Source organism: Mastigoproctus giganteus, chromosome 4, assembly GCF_048544385.1.
Source record: "Mastigoproctus giganteus isolate SK-2022 chromosome 4, ASM4854438v1, whole genome shotgun sequence".
In the NCBI taxonomy this organism is placed as follows: Eukaryota; Metazoa; Arthropoda; class Arachnida; order Uropygi; family Thelyphonidae; genus Mastigoproctus; species Mastigoproctus giganteus.
In genome coordinates, this window is record NC_143578.1 from 229,217,589 (window position 1) to 229,240,204 (window position 22,616).

General features: G+C 38.5%; 1 protein-coding gene across 3 annotated transcripts in view; it reads right to left on the bottom strand.

Annotated features, from left to right (window-relative positions):
* Positions 1-521: 521 nt before the first annotated feature.
* Positions 522-22,616, bottom strand: part of LOC150087466 (uncharacterized) — a 131,803-nt gene continuing 109,708 nt past the window's right edge. Inside the window, exons 13-21 of one of the 3 annotated variants that reach the window (XM_090372084.1) lie at positions 20,198-20,483; positions 20,015-20,089; positions 19,091-19,237; positions 17,759-17,848; positions 17,526-17,630; positions 16,997-17,119; positions 11,648-11,764; positions 3,688-3,830; positions 522-1,011 (exon numbers count right to left, since the gene is read on the bottom strand). In XM_090372084.1, coding sequence (XP_090228210.1) covers positions 853-1,011; positions 3,688-3,830; positions 11,648-11,764; positions 16,997-17,119; positions 17,526-17,630; positions 17,759-17,848; positions 19,091-19,237; positions 20,015-20,089; positions 20,198-20,483 — 1,245 coding nt within the window. In that variant the 3' untranslated portion in view covers positions 522-852. Of the gene's footprint in view, positions 1,012-3,687; positions 3,831-11,647; positions 11,765-16,996; positions 17,120-17,525; positions 17,631-17,758; positions 17,849-19,090; positions 19,253-20,014; positions 20,090-20,197; positions 20,484-22,616 lie in introns of all 3 variants that reach the window. The other 2 variants (XM_090372083.1, XM_090372086.1) reach the window with 2 other exon arrangements.

A 22,616-nucleotide genomic window follows, 5' to 3' on the forward strand; every position in this document is an offset into this window, starting at 1 on the left:
AAGTTTGTAGAATTTTTCTGCTGATTATTAAAAATGTAATACAGTATTAAAGTCTTGGCCAGGCCCATTGACTTATTGCGAGCCTGGATAATGTAGACCCCTAATTTCACGCCCCTCTCTACCTCCGAGGCCTGGCAGCAATTGCCGCTTACTATGGAGTTTCTCTGAACATTTTCAACATACACTATTCAGAATTTAGTTTCAATTATGTCACGAGGTTATTTGCGTATGCTGCAATCCCCTTACTGTTTTGACCAGCGTGGATATATAAATTTATGAAAAAGAAACTAATTTAAATATATTGGTGAAACTTGTATAGTCAAAATTTTATCCGATTTACCTCTTTACATTGTAAAGAACTATTCATATTATCGATATGCTGTGAATAATAACCAGCAGAATACGCTATCTTAATAACCATAAGCTTAAATAGCAACAAATGCGAATTAAACTATATTCTTTCTTTTGTACATATAACATCGAGATGGTTATAGATCTATGAGACATTGCAGGTGCTTGAACTAGTCCACAGAGAACTGATATGTGTTTCACAGAAATTACTATAAACACCAAAAATATATTCTTGTATTAATATTTGTATATCAATATATGTAAATGTTGGTCGACGTTACCAGAATTCGTGGAAAAGGAGTTTATTTTTGCAAAATTTTTTGCGAATAAATATCGTTGTTGTGGCTGTATCGAAATATGAAAGATCTGCGTATGAGAAACTCCCAGTTCAGCTCGATTAGGGGGTGTGATAACAATTGCAGTGGGGGTTGCACTGGAGTTTACTTAGAGTGAAATAACGGAAGCACTTCTTGATTCTCATCTATTGAGACAGTTCTTTCTTCATGTTAACTCAATAGAATCTACGTCTGGGCTGTTTGGTGAAGTGAGTTCATACCATCCAACTGTGACGTTTTTCAGATTCAGGCGGTCCAGCTGAATTTCGACGACCCCGTATGGTTGATTGTGTTCAAACCTTTTGTGCTTTTCCCAGACCATGACCTGAAATAAAGCATTAATATTATAATCACTATGCAGTTGTATTAAAGAATGTCAATCGTAGATTTGAAACTTAAAGCGAAATTTTTGATTAAATTGTAAAATAAGTAAATAAAGACTTACACTTATAACCGAAATACAGACATCCAATGGCTATATTTCAGTTATAATTGTGGGCCAATTCCAGCTGTATTTCGGTTATAAATATGGGCGAATTCCAGCTTATTATTGTTACGACATGTAAATCGAATAAAGATATGAAAAACAACCTGTTTTCAGAACCTCTGTAAGAGTCTCATAGTAGTAGTTAGGAGCAACATGCTTTCATACTGTGTGGAAAAAGTCTGTGATCGAATCTCGTCAAGGTGGGAGGAATTTTTATACGGACGTTTTCACATGTATATCCTAGTTAGTTGGTTCCAGGCGAGGGTCCCGCGGTTATCGCTCCTAGAAATTCGGTATTTTTCACGGGCAAAACAAATCGAAGAACTAATAAGAATATAATATGCATTTTTGTTAGGACGGTTCCTAGAATTTCAGTTTCAATGCGCCTCGTATCGCTGAAGTACAGTAACACTAATTGGACCAGATGTTTTGTTTCTGTGTGTTGTGTTGTTTGGCCATCCAGAAGTAGCAATCTCCTGGAAAGTTGCCCCTCAGTACTCGTCCATATCATGGGAAGGTGGACCAATTCCAATAGATAGATCTCCCTGTCTCATCTATGAGACAACCATCACCCATTGGAGGTAGTGCTATACCAGTGGATGAAGAAAAAATATTTTCTGGGGCCCATTCCAGAGAGAGGAAATAAAATAATAATAAAAAAACCAATAAGAATAAAGAACAAAGTCAACGGAAGTGGCCAATGGCTGAATGTATCTCTCAGTATTTTAAGCAGACTGTGGAACCATTTCCAAAACATGCAGATTCTCTCTCGAAAACCTGACCAAGGTGCCATTCGTGTCACCTGTGTGCCATTGACCGTTATCTTTCAGTAACCCTGAGGCGTCATAGAGGCTGAGCAGCAAGGAAACTTGCTTCAGAGCTTGCCGGATCTAAAGGGGGGGCACTTGTATCCATTATACCATATATAGAAGAAGTCTTTGTGCACGACTATTGGACCCTCGTGGGTAGCACAGGTGGTATATTCGCCGTCGGTCCTCCCCAAACCGGATGGAAAAGATTTGAATTCGAATCCCTTCGATGACGTGAGAAATTTTTATGGGCCTTTTTCACAACGTGGCTGAGTTGGCGAGGGTAGCGTGGGTTTTCTCCCCAGAAACTCGGGTTTTTCGTCCGGCAAACAGCAAATCGACCATATACATTTACAGACATATTATATACAACACAATGTGACCTAAGTTGCTGATCACCCAAAACCTTACAACAACAGCATGACCACTATTGGCTAAGTCCCCTTGATTTTTACATAAAAGAGACTAAATTCGCAATACACAAACGTACCCGTTTGAATTGGCACTGAGGGCATGCTGATTAGGCCTAGGAGCAGTGGGTCATGGTGCTCTTCACTAATGAGTCAAGATAGAGTCAATGCGATTCTCGATGTGTTTTCATCCGGAGGGAATTATATCCCTCTGTCATCGCAGAAAGTGAAATGTTTTGAAATGGCAATTTAATGATGTAGACTTCAATTACTCTTGATGGTCATACAGACCTGTTCCTTCCTCTAAGGAATAATGCATGTCTTGAGTGAGTTCTCCTAGTGAACAAATAACTTCAAAGGCAAAGTATGTTAACCCGTGTATAATGATTATTCAGATTTCTAAACCTTAGTCAAATAGAGTATGCCTGAAATGCTCTAGGCAGAGGCATTGTCAGTCACGTCCTCTCTCTCTAACAGTATCGTTGGCGATAATGATTTTTCGAAGTTTTTTTAGCTTTTGAGCACTAGTGTGTTATAATGATTTTTTTTTTTCACATTTAGATAAAGGAATTAAAGAAATTTCAGCCATAAGTCGAACATATTTTCGAATACCATACATAGTGGAATGAAACAGAATTATAATTTCAGGATAATACATACCATAGAAGGGGAGCTGTGTGAAGAGTTTCATTCGTTTTTTAATAAAAAAAACAACAAGATTATCAGTTTCAAGAAGCTACTTCAAGAATAAATTTATGAAATAGGCGTATATCGCCAAAAGTTGTATTTCATTTCTGAAGCTTCAATAATTTTTTGATAGACTTCTTAAAAAAATTGTTAAAGTTATTTAAAATACAAGTTGTAAAGTCTACCCCCTCCCCAACTTTTGATGCCTATGAATCCACCTGTACGAAGTTTCTCGAAATTGTTGGAAAAAAATCTTAGAATTTTCATCCTTCAGCACAGGCAAACCTACCATAAACGATATGCATCCATGTACGACCCTGGTACTTCATGTTCTTGGATGCCTGGGCGAAAATTATACGCAACCCATTCAGAAAAAAGTTTTTCCTGATTAATGAACTCCAAGAATTGTTAAGGACAAGTTGCTGAAATTAAGCAATGAGGGGTCGAAAGTGTAGTGACCGAGGCTCTGCGTTGGGCGAAAGGCTAGAAGAGGCGTTTAAACGAGGTATTAATGGTGGAAGTTCATAGTTCTGTTTTACATTATTAACTGAATCAATATCATTTAACTGTTAAGTTTAACAAATGAACTAACTGATTTGTACACTTACTAATAGCTTTCGTTGTTTTGTGTCGATGTATGGATATTTTAGAGTCTGGTGATATTTTGGGTCCGCAGAATGACGCACGACGCTGGTTTTTCTCTTCTGTACTTTTCCTTCGCTATCTTTAAAGTAGGTCTTCACATAAGTATCTATAAAGAGTAAAAAGAAATTGAGTTCACGCCATCTTGTAGTATTAGTAAATAACTCATCATCATTAAAGCACACATGTAGTTTGTTAATAGGGAATCCTTTCTTTAAAAATGTGTTGAAACAATGCTTGATATGTAATGTTTAAAATGCTGTGGAAATCTTATGACAAATTGTAATTAATCAGCCTTCACAGTGATTATGATTTTTGGCCTTCCGCACTGCGTGGAATATTCCCTGGTCCAAATCTTGTCAAGACGGAAGGAATTTTTGCACACTGTGGTGGAATTAACTGATTTCAGGCATGGAAGTCAATTTTTTTTTCTTCTCCTGGAGACGCGAGGTTCTCATCCACAAAACAAGCAAGCCGATCATAGAATATAATCAATTTATAGAAACGATATACAGTATATTTCCTTATCCATTTCGAGACTGAGGTTTCACCTAAAAAAAAAAGGAAACCTTTTGTAATTGGCGTTAACACGCGGTATGCAAATGTAAGTTGTAACATGATATGATGAAAAGTTCCTTGGTATCAGATAAATATTGCATACTTTCCTTCTTCGTCGATCTGTTCATGGGGGAGATAGGTATTCTTTTGATTTTCAGAAAGGTGTCATTGTTGGATCACGTTTTGCAGGAGCCAAAATTGAGAAAACAAAGGAAATAACTGGTGCGTCGAAAGCTACCAACTCAAAAGTATACAATGGCAGGAATACGAAAGGAGAATGTAGCTCCCAGAAGAAGAAGAAATGTGACAGAAAGTCGGTACGCCAAGAATGAAACTGCAGAAATTAAAAGCGAATTGGACGTCAGAATAGAAGGTCCAGTATGCAGCAAATGACTGATATATTTGATTTAGGCAAAGAAAGACCCATTTATAACCGAACTATGCAGCGGGATTGAAGGATCAGGGTTTTGTTAGTCGTGCGCCTGTAAAAGCCACTTCTTTCTGTAAAAAGTCGAAATATTCGACTGGACCGTGGAAAAAAGATCAACGTGATCAATTTATACTTTTTGCACCAATGGTAGGGTTAATGTGCGGTGTGAAAGTTATGAAGCCATACATACAGAACGTCTCGTGTCCGCCCTGGGCAGCTGTTGGTGGTATCGTGGTATAGGGTATGTTCTGGTTGTACGAATTGGAGTTCACTTACACCGTTAGAAGGTTGTGTTACCTCTCATGAATATCTTTCTGTCGTATCGGACCAACGTTACTCTGCAGTGCTTCATTTTTACCCGGACTCCAATGGATTCTTTCAAGATGACAAGGCACTTTTCACCTTGCAAAAAAGTTCCCGTGATTTCCAACATCCCCCCTGTCCACTTAATTCTCCAAATCAATCCATCTGAGAATGTCTGGGATATGTTGGAAAGGGCAGTTCGGCTTCGGCATTCTCTACCGACCACAATACAGCAGACGACAAATTTCCTGATGGAAGAATGGTCAAATCTGGAGCTAGTTTCCGTCAGACATCTAGACATCTAGCGGAATCCATACCATGACATGTACGGGCTATAATTTCGGCAAAAGATGGGCCTACTAGATATTGAATAAAGTTTATAATATTTCGGCCAGTGAATGTAAGTTGCTAGTGAGGTTTGTGAAATCCGACAAACAAAAACAACCAATACAGTTTTAAAATATGTTTTGGGTATAAATCCATCGCGATCATTATGTGAAATGGGTTTACAATTAATTCTTTTCGACAATGAATACACCGCATTTAATAGTCAAGCGAAGTTGAACTACGCTCCACCGAACGCGTGTGCTGTGCATGCTCGCGCTTGACCACAACTGTGTTGTCTGCATATGATTCAGAACTATAATCAGAACTTAACAATCCACAAATTGTAGTGTGAAAATTCAAATTTGATTAGAAAATAGCGGTGTAATTCTGAAGAGGCAACAGTGCATGACACTCTGATGTCAAGGAAAGATAAATGTAGTTTTAATATGTTTAGTTATTGTTTCGATGGCATTAATTAGACCAAAATAAAGGTTTCACATAAGATTTGCTTCCTGTAAACTCTGTTCATATACGCTGTAGTTTTTTATTTTTTATTTTTATTATCATTTTTATTTTGTTACGAGTTGGCTGGTACAGAATTGCGAGCCATGATCATCGCATGCTTCTTCACCTGAAGCATGCGATTATCCTAATGTACTAAACTAATGTATCATGACTTTAGTTTCGTTTGCTCAGAACCAAAGAACCAAATCGTGCCGGCCAAGGCCATTTTCGCAACAGAGGATGAAGAAGACCTATTTTTTTTTAATTTTGAAAAGGTCAAAATAGCATGAGTTACTCATTAATTTTGAAGATCTAAGCTGTATCGTTAACCTAATTTTATAACGTCACAATTCACTCATGCATAAGTGACTAAGCCCATATTGCGCCTTGTATATTGTCTGTACATTCGTGTGTTCTGTGGTCGATTTTCTGTTTGCTGGACGAAAAACCTGAGTTTCCGGGAGAAAACGTCATGTTATCTGAGACCGACTAACAGCTACGTTGTAAAAACGGCCCATAAAAATTCCTCACGTTATCAACGTGACTCGAACTCAGGGCTTTTCTACCCGGTTTTGGGGAGGACAGCAATTCTAACAACTGTGTATACACGCAATTTACAGATACAATATACAGGTACTTGTATGTATTGATGCCTTATTTAAATTACCTTAATTACCCCAGTAACGCCTTAATACCTAGTCGCATACTGTAAACAGCCAACGCATCCGAGCTTATTTTTGCTACCAGACAGCGTTTTTCTTCAGTAGCCTGCTTAAAGACAAGATTCTGAACGTTGGGAAAGCTTCTTTGAAAGTAACTTCATCATTCTTCCAATGCTGACTACAAGTGTATCAAAACGGAACTGCCATCCTTTATGGCTATCTTCGTGCTTGTATTAGCCTTGTTTCTTCAAACAAGCCTATAGAATATATAAACGTTGTTTTTGTCTCTCTCTCTCTCTATCTCTCTCTCTGTATTAAAGGCATAAGGAGATAAACAGCATCTATCATTGTACATACTAACGAGTTGTATTATGTGTTTTATTTGTGTTAAGCGCTAAAGCACCTAAAGTCTATAAGGCGACAATATATTGTATCAGTAATTTCCGGTATTCTGTGGTTGATTTGCCAGTTTGCTGGAAAAACCATGCTATCCCTTCTATGAGGCCGATTAACTCAGTCATGTTGCGAATAAAAGCCCATAAAAATTCTTCGCGTCATTTACGAGATTCGAACTCAGGTATTTTCCACCAGGTAGAAGGATTATGATGATTATAGTAAAAGGAGTTCAAAAAAGTAAAATTTGCATATTAAACTGATAACATGTCAAAACAACCTCTTGTGAACATAAAGTGTGTGTGTATCTCCTGCATCAATGGCTTGAAATCGGCTCCACTTTTCGATTATTCTATTGTTTAGCAACATGCAGTAATTTTGTTGTCTGGGGAAGTAACAGACCTTGCTCTGTTAACTTTGCAAGGTGCACTCCCTTTTTTAGGTTGTTGTGTGAACCGAACGGTCTTTTTCGACCAATTATTTTGCCACTTTTCAATCTTTACACTCATACCAGAGGTGGACTGGCCATAAGACTTACCGGGGAAACCCCGGTGGGCCGGATCCGGTATGATTTTCAGTATTACACTCTGACCTCCGATACATTCTATTTGTTTTCCCCGGTAAGAAGTTTTGACCCAGTCTTATCAATTATCCTTCCAACAAAAATAACATGAATGCTTGAATAACGGAACCAATTTTTAAAGACTGCAGTGATCGACAACCATGGAATATCGAGGAAAGACACAGAATAGACCGATTTCACTAAGATTTATTTCAATAAGAGTTCGCTCTTATTGAAATAAATAAGAAAAAATAATGTTACCGTACACAAATTTGGGTTTAAGTAACAAGTTAACATTATATTCAAGGAAAATGCACTGTTTTAGTAAAAATAACTAAAATGTTCATACCCGGCACGATCACAAGATCAGTGGATTGGGTTTACAACAAATCGTGAATACAATCGTTGATCATATTTAATAGTCACGCGGACTTTAACCACGGTTCACTCAAAGAGCGTGTACCACTACGTTTTCGTTCCTGACCACTCGGCTATGTCCGGTCTAGTTGAGAAAATGAGGTCAGGGAAATGATGAACAACTTACTGTAATTACATCACCGTCCAGTACAGTCCAAGCGTGATAAACGGAACGGAAAGAACAAAGAAATGCAGAAGAGGTGAAGCTTGTAATCTTGACTAATGGGAGCAGAGTGGTGTCTCACCCAAAAGGAAAGTAGAGATCGCAGAAGGTTGGAAGTTTGTGCACGGAAAGAGAGGTTGGAAGGAAAAAATGTGGAAGTAAATTTAAGGTCTGGGAAGTTCTTTTGGAATCTGCACCCAGGGGAATCTAAGTTACTTGTCAGTTGAGGACCACCCAAGAGCTATTTCATCTGCCCATGTGTATTATGACTATAAATTGTGTGTTTTCTGGTTGATTTGCCTGATGTGCTGGACGAAACACTCAAGTTTCTGGGGATAAAACATCTTGATATCCACGCTTGTGACCAACTAACTCAGCCGCCAACTAAAAATATGCTTTTTCGCATCATTAACGTGATTCGAATCCTGGCCTTTTGTACACTGTGTGGGGAGGACAGTGATTACGTGAGAAACGTAAGTTAGTTCATAAATAAAAGAAAAAGTCGGTAGTGGGGAAACGAAGAAAGAAGCCATGACGAAGAACGATAAACGCAATGATTCATACAGCCAAAAAACAGTCCTGCTTATTTCATCCTCTGTCACAGAGTTACTGGTTCTGTGGCTCAGGCTATAAGCAACCAAGGATATGAGGCATATATTGTGTGTGTAATTGTACTCTTCTGTTGGTTTGTTTGCTGAGAACAAAAACCCTAATTATGTGAAGAAAAACCAAGAAACTCGAGACCGACTAATTTGGCCATTGTAAAAAAAACCGATAGAAGTTCTCGCTGAGATGCGATTCAAACCCAGACCTTTTTCACATGGTGCGGAAGAACGGGGATTGTGACTGCCTAGTTGGGAGTGATCTATATATTTGTAATTATCGGCAAAAATGTTCTCCATATGAGGGGTGCTCATCCTGTCTTCAAGTGCCATTCTTCATCATTTTGAGCAAGGTACAAATGACTTTTTGGTGCGAATTGTGACGGTGGATATAACAAGGTTGTTTCATTATGATCCAGTAACCAAAGAAACGTCGGAGTGGAAGCACAGTGGCTTCCCCCCCCCCGAAGAAGTTCCGATTATGTCTGTTGAGTATATTTAGTAGTCACGCGAACTTGAACCACGGTTCATTCAAAGAGCGTGTACCACTACGCTCTTTACTCCGAAAATTAGTAAAGCGATAACTGCTGAGAATTATTCATCACTTTTGTACAAACTGAAGGCCAAACCTAGGGGGAAGGCTCGCCCGAGGAGAGAGTGCTCTTTTTGCAGGACAGTGATGCGGTGCATGTACACACACACACACAACACATCAAACACATGCCAAATTGGCTGAATTAGGCTTCCGGCTTCTTTATCATCCCCCATATTTATCACATCTTGCAACCGAAGATATGAGGCATCATATGTCTCAAATCTCAAAAGACATTTAAGGAGTATCAAATTTGAGCAACTGATGACGTCATACGAGTAGTAGAAGTGTGGTTTGGGGAGCATTGTTTCGATTTCTATTTGAGAGGTTTACAAATGCTGGAACATCGTAGAAGTGTGTGGAGTAGAAAGGTGAATATGTTGAATGAAATATGTGTGTAATTGGACTATAAAATATTTAAGGGCAAAGGCCTCATGCTACGAGGTAGAATGACTAACATATAGGTTAGTGCAAAAGCGTAATTTTAACGTAGCCATCTACCAAAGTAATTATATTAATTAATTAAATTGGCATCGTTTGGGTTATATCTCATATTGTGAATACTTTCACAAGGAGTTGCCATGGTATTGTACTACCTCGAATAAGTAACAATTCACCAGTGGAAACGACTACTGTTATTTATTCTCAGCGGATACCACCACCCAGACGGTGCTTTGACAGCTTTGAAACGGTGCGCCGTCTGGGTGGTGATATCCGCTGAGAATAAATAACAATAGTCTTCTCCACTGGTAAATTGTTACTTATTCGAGGCAGTACAATACCATGGCAACTCGTTGTGAAGGTATTCACAATATGAGATATTACCAAAACGATGGCAATTTAATTAATTAATTTAACTACTTTGGTAGATCGCTACGTTAAAATGGTGCTTTTGCACTAACTTGTATGTTAGTATATACACTGTGCTGCCACTTTATTAGGTACACCTACCTAGTAGGGTGTACCTATTAGCTTTCAAAACAGCTTGAGTTGCTCTAGGCTTGAACAGGATGCTGAAAACGTTGTGCAGGAATGGAGAACCATGCAGACATGAGTGTGGCACGCAGTTCCTTGAGATTCGACGGAAGTATAATCAGATCATCAAATCTCAAGGAGGTGTAATCAGATCATCAAATCTCACCAGTTCCTTGAGATTTGATGAGCTGGAAAGGGCTATTCGCCTGCAGCGAACAGCCCGTTCCAGCTCATCCCAAAGATGTTCAATAGGATTGAGATCCGGGAACTGAGTGGGCCACTGCAGCAAAGAAAAGTCATTGTCATGTTCCTGGAATCATGCCATAGTGATTCGAGCGTTGTGCACCGGCGTATTATCCTGCTGGAAGTAACCATCTGACTGAGGAAAAACTGTCAACACTTGGTCAGCAACGATGTTTAGGTACGATGTGGCATTCAGACGTGAATCTATGGGTATTAATGGACCTAACGTGTACCGAGAAAACATTCCCCACACCATAACACTGCCCCACCACCTTGCACATTAGTCGTCAGACATGACGGGTCCATGGATTCATGTTGTTTTCGCCAAATTCTGAGCCTTCCATCAACATGCTGCACCAGGAACTTCGACTCGTCAGACCAAGCAACTGTTTTCCAATTCTCGATAGTCCAGTGCTGGTGTTGCTGTGCCCACAGGGAGCGAGCTCTCTTGTTCTTCATTGATAACAAAGGTACGCGATGTGGCCGTCGGCTGTTGTAGCCCGATCATTCGCGACAAAGTGTGACTAGTGGTCCGTTGCGATATTTTGTTCTGCGCACCAAGATTGTATTCTGACGTGATGTGCGACATCGTGGCCCGTCTGTTTACTTGCACAGTTCTAGCCATCCTCCTCTGACCTCTCTCACCAACAAGCGATTTTCTTCCACAGGAGTGCCGTTGAGAGGATGTTTTCTGTTCGTTGCACCATTCGTGTTATACTCCCTTAAAACTGTGGTGCGTGAAAAATTCAGGAGAACTGCCGTTTCAGAGATGCTTTGTCCTACTACCATGCCACGTTCGAAGTCCGTTAGATCACTCCTTTTCCCCATTCTTGCTACGGTTTGTACGCTTAACTGATACTAGGAAGGTTCTGCTGCTTTTATATCCACAACTGTGGTCATGTGACTTGCAACATTGTGGGACAAGCTATTTGTGTGCACAGCAGGGGTGTATCTAATAAAGTGGCAGTACAGTGTAATTGGATTATCTTGTTTCTTTCTGTTACAGGCCAAGAACTTAGTATCCTCTCTCATGATAACTTTCGAGTAAAAAAAAAGCAAGATTGTAGGTACTCAAAAAAATCTGTTCATACTCAGAGATGACCATATTGGTCAGTGGAGTTTATAGAATAGAGACACATTACGTCATTAGTAAGATACAAACATAAGTACGTTCCCCAGTTCGGTGCACACTTACCTGGCAATTGCCTACTACTGTTATGGCACTTGAGTCCACGAGCCCTTACAACTTCTACTAAAAGTTGATTTTTGGTAACTGTGAAAGCCATCTTTATGTCACCTAAGTTTCTTTGATCTGTGGAAAACCAAAATAAACGGTACTAGTCAAATTTTTACAAATTTTTAATTTATAATAATATTTTATAAATTATACATTTATTTAGCTCCAAGGGATGTGCTTGTAATAAGGTTTTGGCAGAAATCAAATAACGTTAACTTTATTTTAAGAATACCATTAATTCAAGCCTACAGTTAAGATATATACACTTCCACCTCTCTCAGAAGTACTTGGGCTCCAGTAATGTTTAAGAAAATAAACTTATTAAAGAAGTAAACCTGTCATATTAGGACCTAGAGAACTAACTCATCTGCTCATGTGTAATACATTTGTCCATAAATTGCATGTGTTCTCTGGTTAATTTGCCTGTTTTTTGCTGGAAGAAAACCAGTATTTCTGGTGGGGGGGGGGGAACTTGCTGTCTACACCTGAAACCCGTCAACTCAGCTAGAGAATCCATAAAAGTTTCTCCCTCATGGACAGGATTCGAACTCGCGCCTCTCCCACCGGGTGTGGGGAGGACGGTAATTATGACCAATGTGCTACCGCGCAAATAGGAAAGAAATTACTAATGTGCAGGCACATTACCCCCCCTCCAGAATGATAACATAGATCGTAGTAGAAGACTTTCCGCCAGTATAGCAGCCAGCTGGAATTTGGCTCTAATCTATAGAATTCGGAGAAGCCGTGGAACTTCTCTCTCTCCTGCCGACAGAAGGAATTCAGAACAGATGGAAAGCTCTCTAGAATGATACACAATAGTTATTTTAGCATTGCAGACATGCTGCCAGGACAGTTTATGGAGTTTTGTCAGTGATATATAGGTATTTTGCTAGCAGGGACAAAGAGGTGTTACCCATTGTATAAGGCAATGGCCAGGCCACATTTTGAGTACTGCATACAGGTCTAGCGGGTTCATTTTAGGAGGGATGTTGAGCTAGTTGAACGGGTACAGAGAAGGGCAACGAGATTGGTGAGAGGAACAAAGGAGTGCTCTTACCAAGGAAAGCTTCAGTTCTATAAATTGCAGTGTCTGGAGAGTAGGCACCTACGAGTTGATCTGATTGAGGTGTTTAAGGCTTTGAATAGCTTGCGCAAACTCAGTGCTGGTGGGATTCTTCAGCTTGTTCAGACTATGCACACGAGGGGACATAATTCAAATCGAGGACGGATGTTTGCAAAATAGATGTGCGGAAGTTTGCTTTCAGTCAACGGGTGGTTGATTGCTAGAACAAGCTTCCGTTGTTGCGGAAGTAGGTAATTTGAATAAGTTCAAGGAAGAACTAGACAAACTATTGGAGAGGATGGATAGGTGATACGGAAATTTTTTTTTTTTTTTTTGGCCAATACTGTATAAACTTCCACTATCAATACTAATTCTATAAATAATAAATGCATTCTGTTTTATTCTACATCTAATTTTAATACGAATTTATTTACTTGCTTTTTTATTATATTTTTTTACTTGTTCATTTTCATGTTGCGGTAATGGGAATATATGGATTTAAAGAGATTTTTTTTTTTTAAAATTGAATCTTCTGGCCATGTGTTTTATTTACAAATTTTGAAACTTGAAAAGCCGAAGTGGATGGCTGAGCAAAATTAGAAGGACTATAACTAATTAAATTAGAAGGTACATACGAATTTAATCCCTTTTGGTTAGGAACACCTGAATAGGATGGAAAATTTTTGTACTGCAGTACGAAAGTGATGACAGAATTGGCAGAATGTGCGCACGAGGAACTCATCCAAAGATATCAGTATACGTCTACTTTGTTCTTTGAGGTTTGTTACGAATATCCTAGTGATGATGGTTGCCACTCCCTAGTGGCAATCATCACGTGCCACTTATGAGCCAATCAAAGCCTGGTGTCTTTCTGCGAAAGCCAAATGCTCTTACATCTTTCGCTAGTGTCACTCTTAGTAACTCTATATATTTCTCGTTCAAGTGCAAAGTAGAAATACTAACTATAGCATGCTGGAGGTAATCATCGATGTAAAACAACATAAACAGTGATCGAAATGTGTATTCCACATCACACAAAATGCCAGAGCTTTTGTGATAATAGGTAGTACCTATTGTCACAGAATTACCAAATAGATACATGATTCTCATCGACCAATGCAATATGACCTAGATGTAATTTGGCCATAGTAATCCTTGCACTAAAAAAAAAAAAAATAATAATAATAAATAAATAAATAAATAAAAACCACTCCAACAATAACAGCAGTATCATCACTTTGATGTGTTTGATGGAAGCATGAAGTAACGAAACCAGTCTCCCCGGATCTTCTATCCTGCACTTTGAGCCATGTTTTGGACACCAGCAGTGTCGTGTCTTGCAATTCCTTGTATTGCGAAGATAAAGCTTTAAAAGGGTTCTCGCAGGCCAATTGCTAGATAGCCCAACGAACCGACCCTGTTGGTAATACTCTAGCAGGTATCCGGATATCTAGTGTATAATCTCGTTGCCTATACTCTGCCATCCGTTACTAGAGTAACGTGTATTGTTGTTATTGAGTTTTAGGAGCATCGGCGACTGAGGCCATGTTGCTCCATGTATATTGTTTGTAAATTGCGCGTGTTCTGAGGTCGATTCTGTTTGCTGGACGAAAAACACGAGTTTCCGGATGAAAAAACTATGCTACCCTTGTCTGAAACCGACTAACTCAGCCACTTTGTGAAAAAGGCCCATAAAAATTCTTCCCGTCATCGACGGGATTCGAACTCAGGTCTTTTCCATCCGGCGTGGGGAGGACGGCGATCCTACTACTACCTACGAGAGCTTTGTGTGTGTGTGTGTGTGTGTGTGTGTGACAGATTCTCGGTTGTTCTCCCCGCACATGCGCGCGCGCGCACGCGTGTGCGAGGAGAATTACCGAGAATCTGTTATATCAAACAGCTAATGGAACAAACGTATATGCAAAAACTTCCCAAAAAACGGCCTCATTTGTTTCACAAATATACATGGTCTTAGTTCTAATGATGTCCAATTTCATCTACAGTCTGCCAGCCCCACTGAGGAAATTGCGCCCCACTTACTTTTTCTTACAGAACTTTAGTTATTGGTTACCTCATCACCACTCATCTCATTTATTCTCTATGGCTCCTTTTGCTTCAAAGCTGCTGACGTCTGCTCTCAAAAAGAGGAGATTTTAGATCACGAAGTCAGAGACTTCGTAATCTGGAATCTCCTCCGGCTTAAAATCTCTTTACCCCATTCTGTCAAATTCATCTGTTTCCTCCATCATTCTCCCAACTCTAAAAATCACTCAAAACCTTTTTTTTTTTTTTCTGAATTTTTCCGGCTTCCTTTCTTTGAAACTCTCGACTTTCAGCAATCGAACTTTCTTAAAAGTGAGGTAATTTTCCTTTGTAATGTTAATGTTCAGTTGGGCATTGTACGGCCACAGCTGACCGATTTGCACAATGTGCAAATCAGTCCGTGAACGTCAGCAGCCAGTTTATTGTAGCACATGAATTGTTTAGAGCATGCGCTCCATTGAATTGCATAGGGCAGTACTTAATTCATTTCCTGATTTTGACGTATTAGTCTAATGACAGAATTTTAGCTAAAGCTTCATAATGCCTTTAGGTGTTTAAGGAAATTGTGCCTGGACTCACTTTGCCCTCTTAACCCTTTCTGGGTAGAAAACATTGTGGAAATCCGTTGCACTTTACTATGTAAACATGCTTTGACAAGATGAAAGACGTCAGCAGCTTGGATGAATAACTGCTGGTGAAGGTGATAATCTGCAACGATCATTGCAGATTATCATCTTTCCGTTCAGATTATCACCTATATACCATTCCGGAGAAAAGGGAATGAGACATTGGTGAAATAAACTGGTCAAAAGAATTAGGATATCACTGCACTACAGACTGATATGAAGATGTTAATAAATAAGTTCTCCCACAATATAGGCCAAATTCTGCGTACAATGCTTGACCATGGCGCAGACCTATCTTATTTCGTGAACTACAGCTGTAAAAGACAACACACCTGTCGATTATTGAAGCTTCTGAAAATTTCATCTCAGGTTGATTTTTCTAACGATCTCTCTCTCTCTCTCTCTCTCTCTCTCTCTCTCTCTCTCTCTCTCTCTTTGGCCGTCAATCAACGCTTGACCTCTATCCAGCTATTCAGATGCATTGCATCAGGGACGGCATGGATTTATACGGGATTTGTCATTACTCGAACATTGCAATTAGACTGACGAGGAATGGCGCCATGCGTTCTTTACAGATAAGTCCAGGTACAATCTGTAGTCGGATCCTAGTTCACTTCTGGTTCCTCTTTCACATCATGTGGTGTAAAAAAAAGGAACCGGAAGCAACCCTGTGTATAAACAGGAACACAATCAGTTACACGGAGGTGGATTGCTGGTATGAAGCAGTATTAGTTTCTGTATTCACCTCTGTATTATCAGGAATTCGATCTTGACTGCACGTAGATATAGAGATAGTATCCTGCGGCCCATGGTCTTTTCCCATGTTGGTACTGGAGGAGAAGTGTTCTTTCGAATAGATTACAACGTTCAACCCCCATTGGGCATAGCTAGTCATTAATACGTTGGAAGGTGAGGATATCATCCGTGTGGATTGGCCTGCATGCGTCTTCTGCTTCTCCTTAATTCTATCGATCAGATCCGAGATGTTATAGGAAGACTTATTGAAGTTATTCAGATTGGCCAGTGCCACTTAATGAGTTGGAAAACACTCATTGATACCTTGATTTTATCACCGCATCGGTGACAAACACTTTCCAACAAACTTACAGTATATTTCTTCTGACGTATCATGTTTAAATAAACCTGAAATTACTGTTCACTCTGGAATTGCTTTGAACGGTTTCGACCTACACTGATTGGAACTTACCTTGAACTTACTGATGTCAGCCCGTGACTACTAAATACGATAAATATTTGTATTGACGATTTATTGTAAACTCTACTGACTTGGTTGTCGTGCCGGAGTATAAACAGAAAATTTATCATATGCAACATGCTGTGATCCCGTAATTATTTTGACCAGTAGGTAAAGAATATGATGTTTTCTGCTAACCATTTCTGAAACTATGTTATTTATCAGAAAGTATTGAACAGCAGTTTATTGATGTCATTAAATATCTTAGTAATAGCGTGGTTTTAGTAAGCTTCAGTCACCTAAGTTGAAGTAGGCAAAGTTTACAATAAAAAAAAAAGAGATAATATTTAATAGTTAGAAATATGACAGCTTTTACTCACTCCCAAAAGATGAATTCGAAGCCTTCACCACCTGCCCTGGTCCTAAACGGCATGACTTCTCATGCCGCTGATCCGGACTTTTGGATTTTTCCACTCCCTCTTCATTTGTGGCAGCGAGAGAATCTGTAAGTTTAAAACAGACATTTCTTAGTATATGATAATACAGAATATTATAGTAATGTGTGTAAAGTATACAACTCAGTATAATCCTGTGAGCTGCTCGAACAATAAGCTGTTTCTGTAATATAAAACTATAGATGTGCACAAAGTATGAAACGACTTTCCATTGAACAATACGTCACACTGATCTTGTTATGGCAACAGCTGTACTGTGAAAACATACCAATTTTTAAACTAGTGATATTTAACTATTAGAATACAGTACGGCAGTGTTTCCTATGCTGATCTAATGCTAACAGAGTTACGTTGAATACATTTGGGTTACGAACACCAAGGGTTTCACAAAGAGAACAGACAGACGAACGAACTGGTTTACTTTAGTGTATTGTGTGTTATTTTACCGTCCTACCTAAAGCAACAGACCTCGGATCATTCTGTGAGCGTTGGCCAAAATCCCTGGTCATTCTTCTTCGTGTAGAGATGTCAAGCTTGCGTCGATTCACTATTTCAAAACCTACAAGTGAAACAGATTCAAAAGCATTTTCTCAATATCTTTATGAAACTTATTGCAAATAAACCTTGAACAATCAAAAGAGGATTGAAGCTAGAAGAACACAGAACATTGAGAGCGGGTTAACTCACCTCCACCTTCTGTATCGGAATTTGCAGTTCTGCGGTCGTAGCTGTGAATTCTCTTGCCATCGCTTGGTTCGAGGTCAGAGCTGTATGACTCTGGTAAGATAAATGGAAATATCATGTCTCAGCTCATGACAGGATTTATCAATACTGTCCTTAAGCGGTTAAAAACTCCCCAAAGAAATCTGCAAGGTCATCAAGAAAAGACGCAACAGTTTTGAATGCTTATATTTTTTTATGTATTGGGTTGGCATTAAAAATGTAGTTAAGTTAACCACTTAATAAGGAAAGTTAAGTTCTTAAATACGTAGGATTTTTTTTAGCAGTTAGTGAGCCCTCGTGGATAGCACAGTTGGTAAGATCGCCGTCCTCCTACACTGGGTGGAAAAGACTCGGATTCGAGTCCCTTCGATAACATGAGGAATTTTTATTTTCTCAGTCGTGTTTTTTTTTTTTTTTTTAAATCCCGGAAAGGTTTTTTCTCTTTTTTCCAGCGAACAGAAAATCGATCTCAGAACACGCGCAATTTACAGACAATATACACAGAGTAATATGGACTTAGTCGCTGATGCTCCTAAAACGCTATTACAACCAGTTAGTGATGCATCTTAGCGGCAAAATTATATAAGTAAAATGAGATACATTACCGAGCAGTGTGTTTTTTGTATGAAAAAGTTCTATCAAAATGGCAGTTTTCTTAGAGTGTAGCTTGAGTTTAAAGTAAGATTTGCGAAGGGTGGTTACCTCGATAACAACAATACCAACATCCTGAGTATAGAAATTGATGGATTTTATTGCCAGCCATTCACCAATACAAGATCAATACAAGCCGTACAAGATTACTTTTCCAGAAAATATGGAACAATCTACATATTTGTTCCGCATTTTCTGTAAAATAGCCTTGGTTACCACACTCGTTAGATATGAAAGTCTGTAATTATTTCCTGAAGGACAATGTCTATAGGAATAATCTACATACTGTTGAAGGACTGAAAGGAGAAATCGCAGCTGCTGTGGAGGGTATGTCTGGAGAAAAGCTGATTGCATTTGTGGAAAACTTCAGTCGATAATAGTCTTGGATGAATATGTTTTTTCTTGAATAAGACACTCCATATCTTGCATTTAATGATACCAACCTCACCAGTGCCAACTCAATATACATTATATAGTCAAAATATAGTTATTCCTGTTGCGTCTTTTCTTGGTGACCCTGTAATTTTCTATTTTTAATTCCCCTTTAATTTAATCGTTAGAGGGCACTAAAGTCACTCATATAATGAAGGTAGGTTAACTATAGTATATTTAGCGTTACCAGGAAGGAGCTAGATCATATCTAACCTGGCAGACTGTCTTGTGCGAACAATCGGTAGGTGGCTCTGCGTGACACTCGAGGGGGACCAACATCTGTAGTTACACAACTGCTAGGATACGTCTTTCTTTTTGGTACGGGATCACTCAGTTTCAACTGCTCTCTCATCCAGGTATCTTCAGGATGTAAAACTATGAATTACATATATTTTACATATAAAGAAATATTGCTTACATGTTATATAGACACACTATCCTGACAAAATACAATGGCTGTAATGAGAAATAAAACCAGTGCCGGATTAAAAAGGGATATTTCTGGACTTCTCCTTCCCTCCAAGAATGAGCCAACGGTACTGCGATATTTCTACTATCGATAATGCGCTTTCTTTTTAGCAGTAGGTCCTCATTAATCCGGCATTGGGTAGGACCACTTTTTATAGCAATTCCGTGCATGATCGTATCTCTAAGGCTGTAAAATAATCAAAATGGTTACTTCAAACGATTAACGTTCTCAATATGAGAACGGTCATTTCGGAAGGCAGGTTCAGAATCAGATTAAAGGTTGTTATTCCAAACTTTAATCCATGAAAGTGAATACAGGCACTCAGACTCTCAAATGGAGACAAATTTACACTCAGTCATTATTTAGTAAATTGGCTGTCACCATAACAAACCAGAGAGAAATTTATTCCCAAAAGTTGTTCAGGCATTGATCACAAACTCTCCTTGTTTTTGTTTGGTTAAAATAGCTCTAAGGCAAGATTAAGAGACTGCAGACCCCAGGAGAAAGTTGGTTAAGAGTGGTATTATTTTCACAGTTCGGGTGAGGATACCTTGTTACCATTTGAATCTTTGTATACATTATCTGGATCTTTGCATACATTATGTGTTATACTGTATGCATATAGTACTTAATATAGCATACGTAATAAGACTCTAAATGGTACTCACGGGTTGAATCCATTGAGGTGCTCTTCACAAGTCCTCTGTCTTCATCTGTATCGTAGCATTCACCGGTGCCATCATCTAAAAGAAACAATTGTACTTAGTAGAGAAAAGAAGTGCGTACAACAGTTAGAAGAAACTCATAATTGATAACTGTAGTATTAAAAAGAGAATGAAAGAAAAACTGACCTGTTAAAGACCGTGATTGTAGCATTTCTCTTTGAGCCCCACGTCGAAGCAACCGTCTAGCCATGTCATGCGCTGGGGTGGACGGGACTAGCGTTCCTGTTGAGCCTGCCTTATTAGGAAGAGAGAGTAGCGAATGATTGTTGGGATGCCGGAAGATCAGTGGATACCACTCAAAGCCATTCTGCAAGTCTGCTCTCCTTAATGGTATGTGGGCTTGTCCCATGATCACTTTACTGTCTCCTTGACTCAGATCCCACACAGAAATGTCAAGTATTTTCTCAAGGACCTATAAAAATGATTCAAGAACAAAATATGTTATGCGCACAGATGGATTACGAGAATGTTTCATTAAAAGGCTAGAATTTACTTATATTTTCCAAATTTATTTCTTGATTTTAATAAAAATACATAGTTTTAATACTATTATATGCTCAATATTTCCTATATTTTCTTACAAAGTATAATACAGGGATTACCTTGGTCTCTTTATAGGAATGCTTCTTTTCCAACTCTCCTAGTCGATCACGTAAGAATTCAATTACAATAATAAAATTAATAAAAATTCATTTTTGAATGTGTTCCATACCGACGGTTCGTCCGCGATTCAGTAAATCGGAATCACCGTTGCAGCCCCAACCCGACCCCTAAAATACCAACCGCGATGCAACTATCAACATAGGGAAACATTATTTTTCTATGAAGATAGATATTTTCCTCCTTAAAATGAATACCGCCTGGTTCTAGCAAAATTACACTTGACCTTCACATATTACTCACTGCTTCATGATAATGGAACATCATAGTCATCAACATCATTAGATCTGAACAATCATCAAACAATATAAACAGTAATACGTGTGTAAAATTAAATAATAGTCGAAAATAAAAACTTAACGAAATATTTGCAGACCTTTGAGAGCCCAAAGGGCACTCAAAGGTCTGCAAATTACCCGGGATTCTGCGGAACACACTTTGGAACTCACTGTTCTAGAATAAATCTTGGGTATTTCTTAATCCATATTAAAATATTGTAATTATATCTTATCTCAAAAACTTTTATCCTAGACCTTTTTCTGCGTTGTCTGTCATTCTTTAATTAAGAAACAAAAACAAGCCCAACATAGATCGCAAAATTATCTCTCTGTCGCTCTCTCACACGCACGCATAAATTTTACTTTCTTTTTTTTTCCACATCTGTAGGCATGAGTAAAAGATTACATAAAATTCGTACAAAATGAGAAATGGAACTAAACACATTCAGTTTAAATTCGACTTTTATTTCTAGAAATTAATCCAGGTTTCACGTGATAAAGTTGAAAGAGAAATTTATTTTATGAAAACGTAATTTTTAATTTGTTATTTTTTTTTTTTTTTTTATTACTAGCATGAAATTCCTTTACGTATTTAGAGAGAGAGAGAGAGAGAGAGAGAGAGAGAGAGAGAGAGAGAGAGAGAGAAAATTAGAACGTTTGGTGGCGCCAGGCTCGATTCAGTGAGGAAGGGAATATGTTTTTGATTCCTGTACCTTCTGGATCCGCCTCTAGGTGGCACGCGAGCCATTTCCAACATGATATGTGTCACGCTACGGAAAAGATTGGCTACCCATGGTCTAGGTTGTCGAAAACTTTGATGTATATAAACAGTTCATAAGTCGATGAGAACATTACTTTTCCCTTGGGGTCTTTTTTTAAATTTTAATTTAAAAATTAATGTTTTAAATTCGTCTTGAACAACAAACTATCGAATGAACTTGAACTTGATATTAGATCAGCATCAACTAATATTACTTCGTGCTGTGAACTTAATGGGTTTATTTTACACCATAGCTGAGTTAGTTGGGCGAAGGTTGTACTCGTATGTCCTCTTCTCGAAAACTTTGGTGTTTTTTTATAAAAAGAAACAAAAAAAAAATAGAAGTTTATTACATTACATTTATTTATTTATTTATTTATTATGAATTTATTTATGAATTTATGTTGTCAAGAAACACTAGCGTCGGCTTCGTCTTACCCAATAAGAAACTTTCGAAGACGTTCATAACCGTGGTATATTTTGGAGGGATGTTTTACATGAAAATGTAAGACCTGAGTATTAAAATGTAAGTGAGTATTAAAAAAAAAAAAGAAAAGAAAAAAGTTAAATACAGTATTTTGCCAATCCGAACGAACATCAAAAACAAAATTTATTATTATCTCTTTCTTCTCCTTGTGTGTGTGTGTTTTTCCCCATCCCTGCGACGCGTACTGGTGCCCTTGCTTGGGGGTGGGTGTTATGTCCGGTTTCTATTATTGGTCGAGGAACTATTATTTTTCACTGATTGCAATAAAGATATATATAACTCTGACTATACTATAGGTGTTCAGGATTGCGGCTTGCTGGAGTTCTTTGTATGTGTTCTCTGGGCAGCTTATTGCTGCTA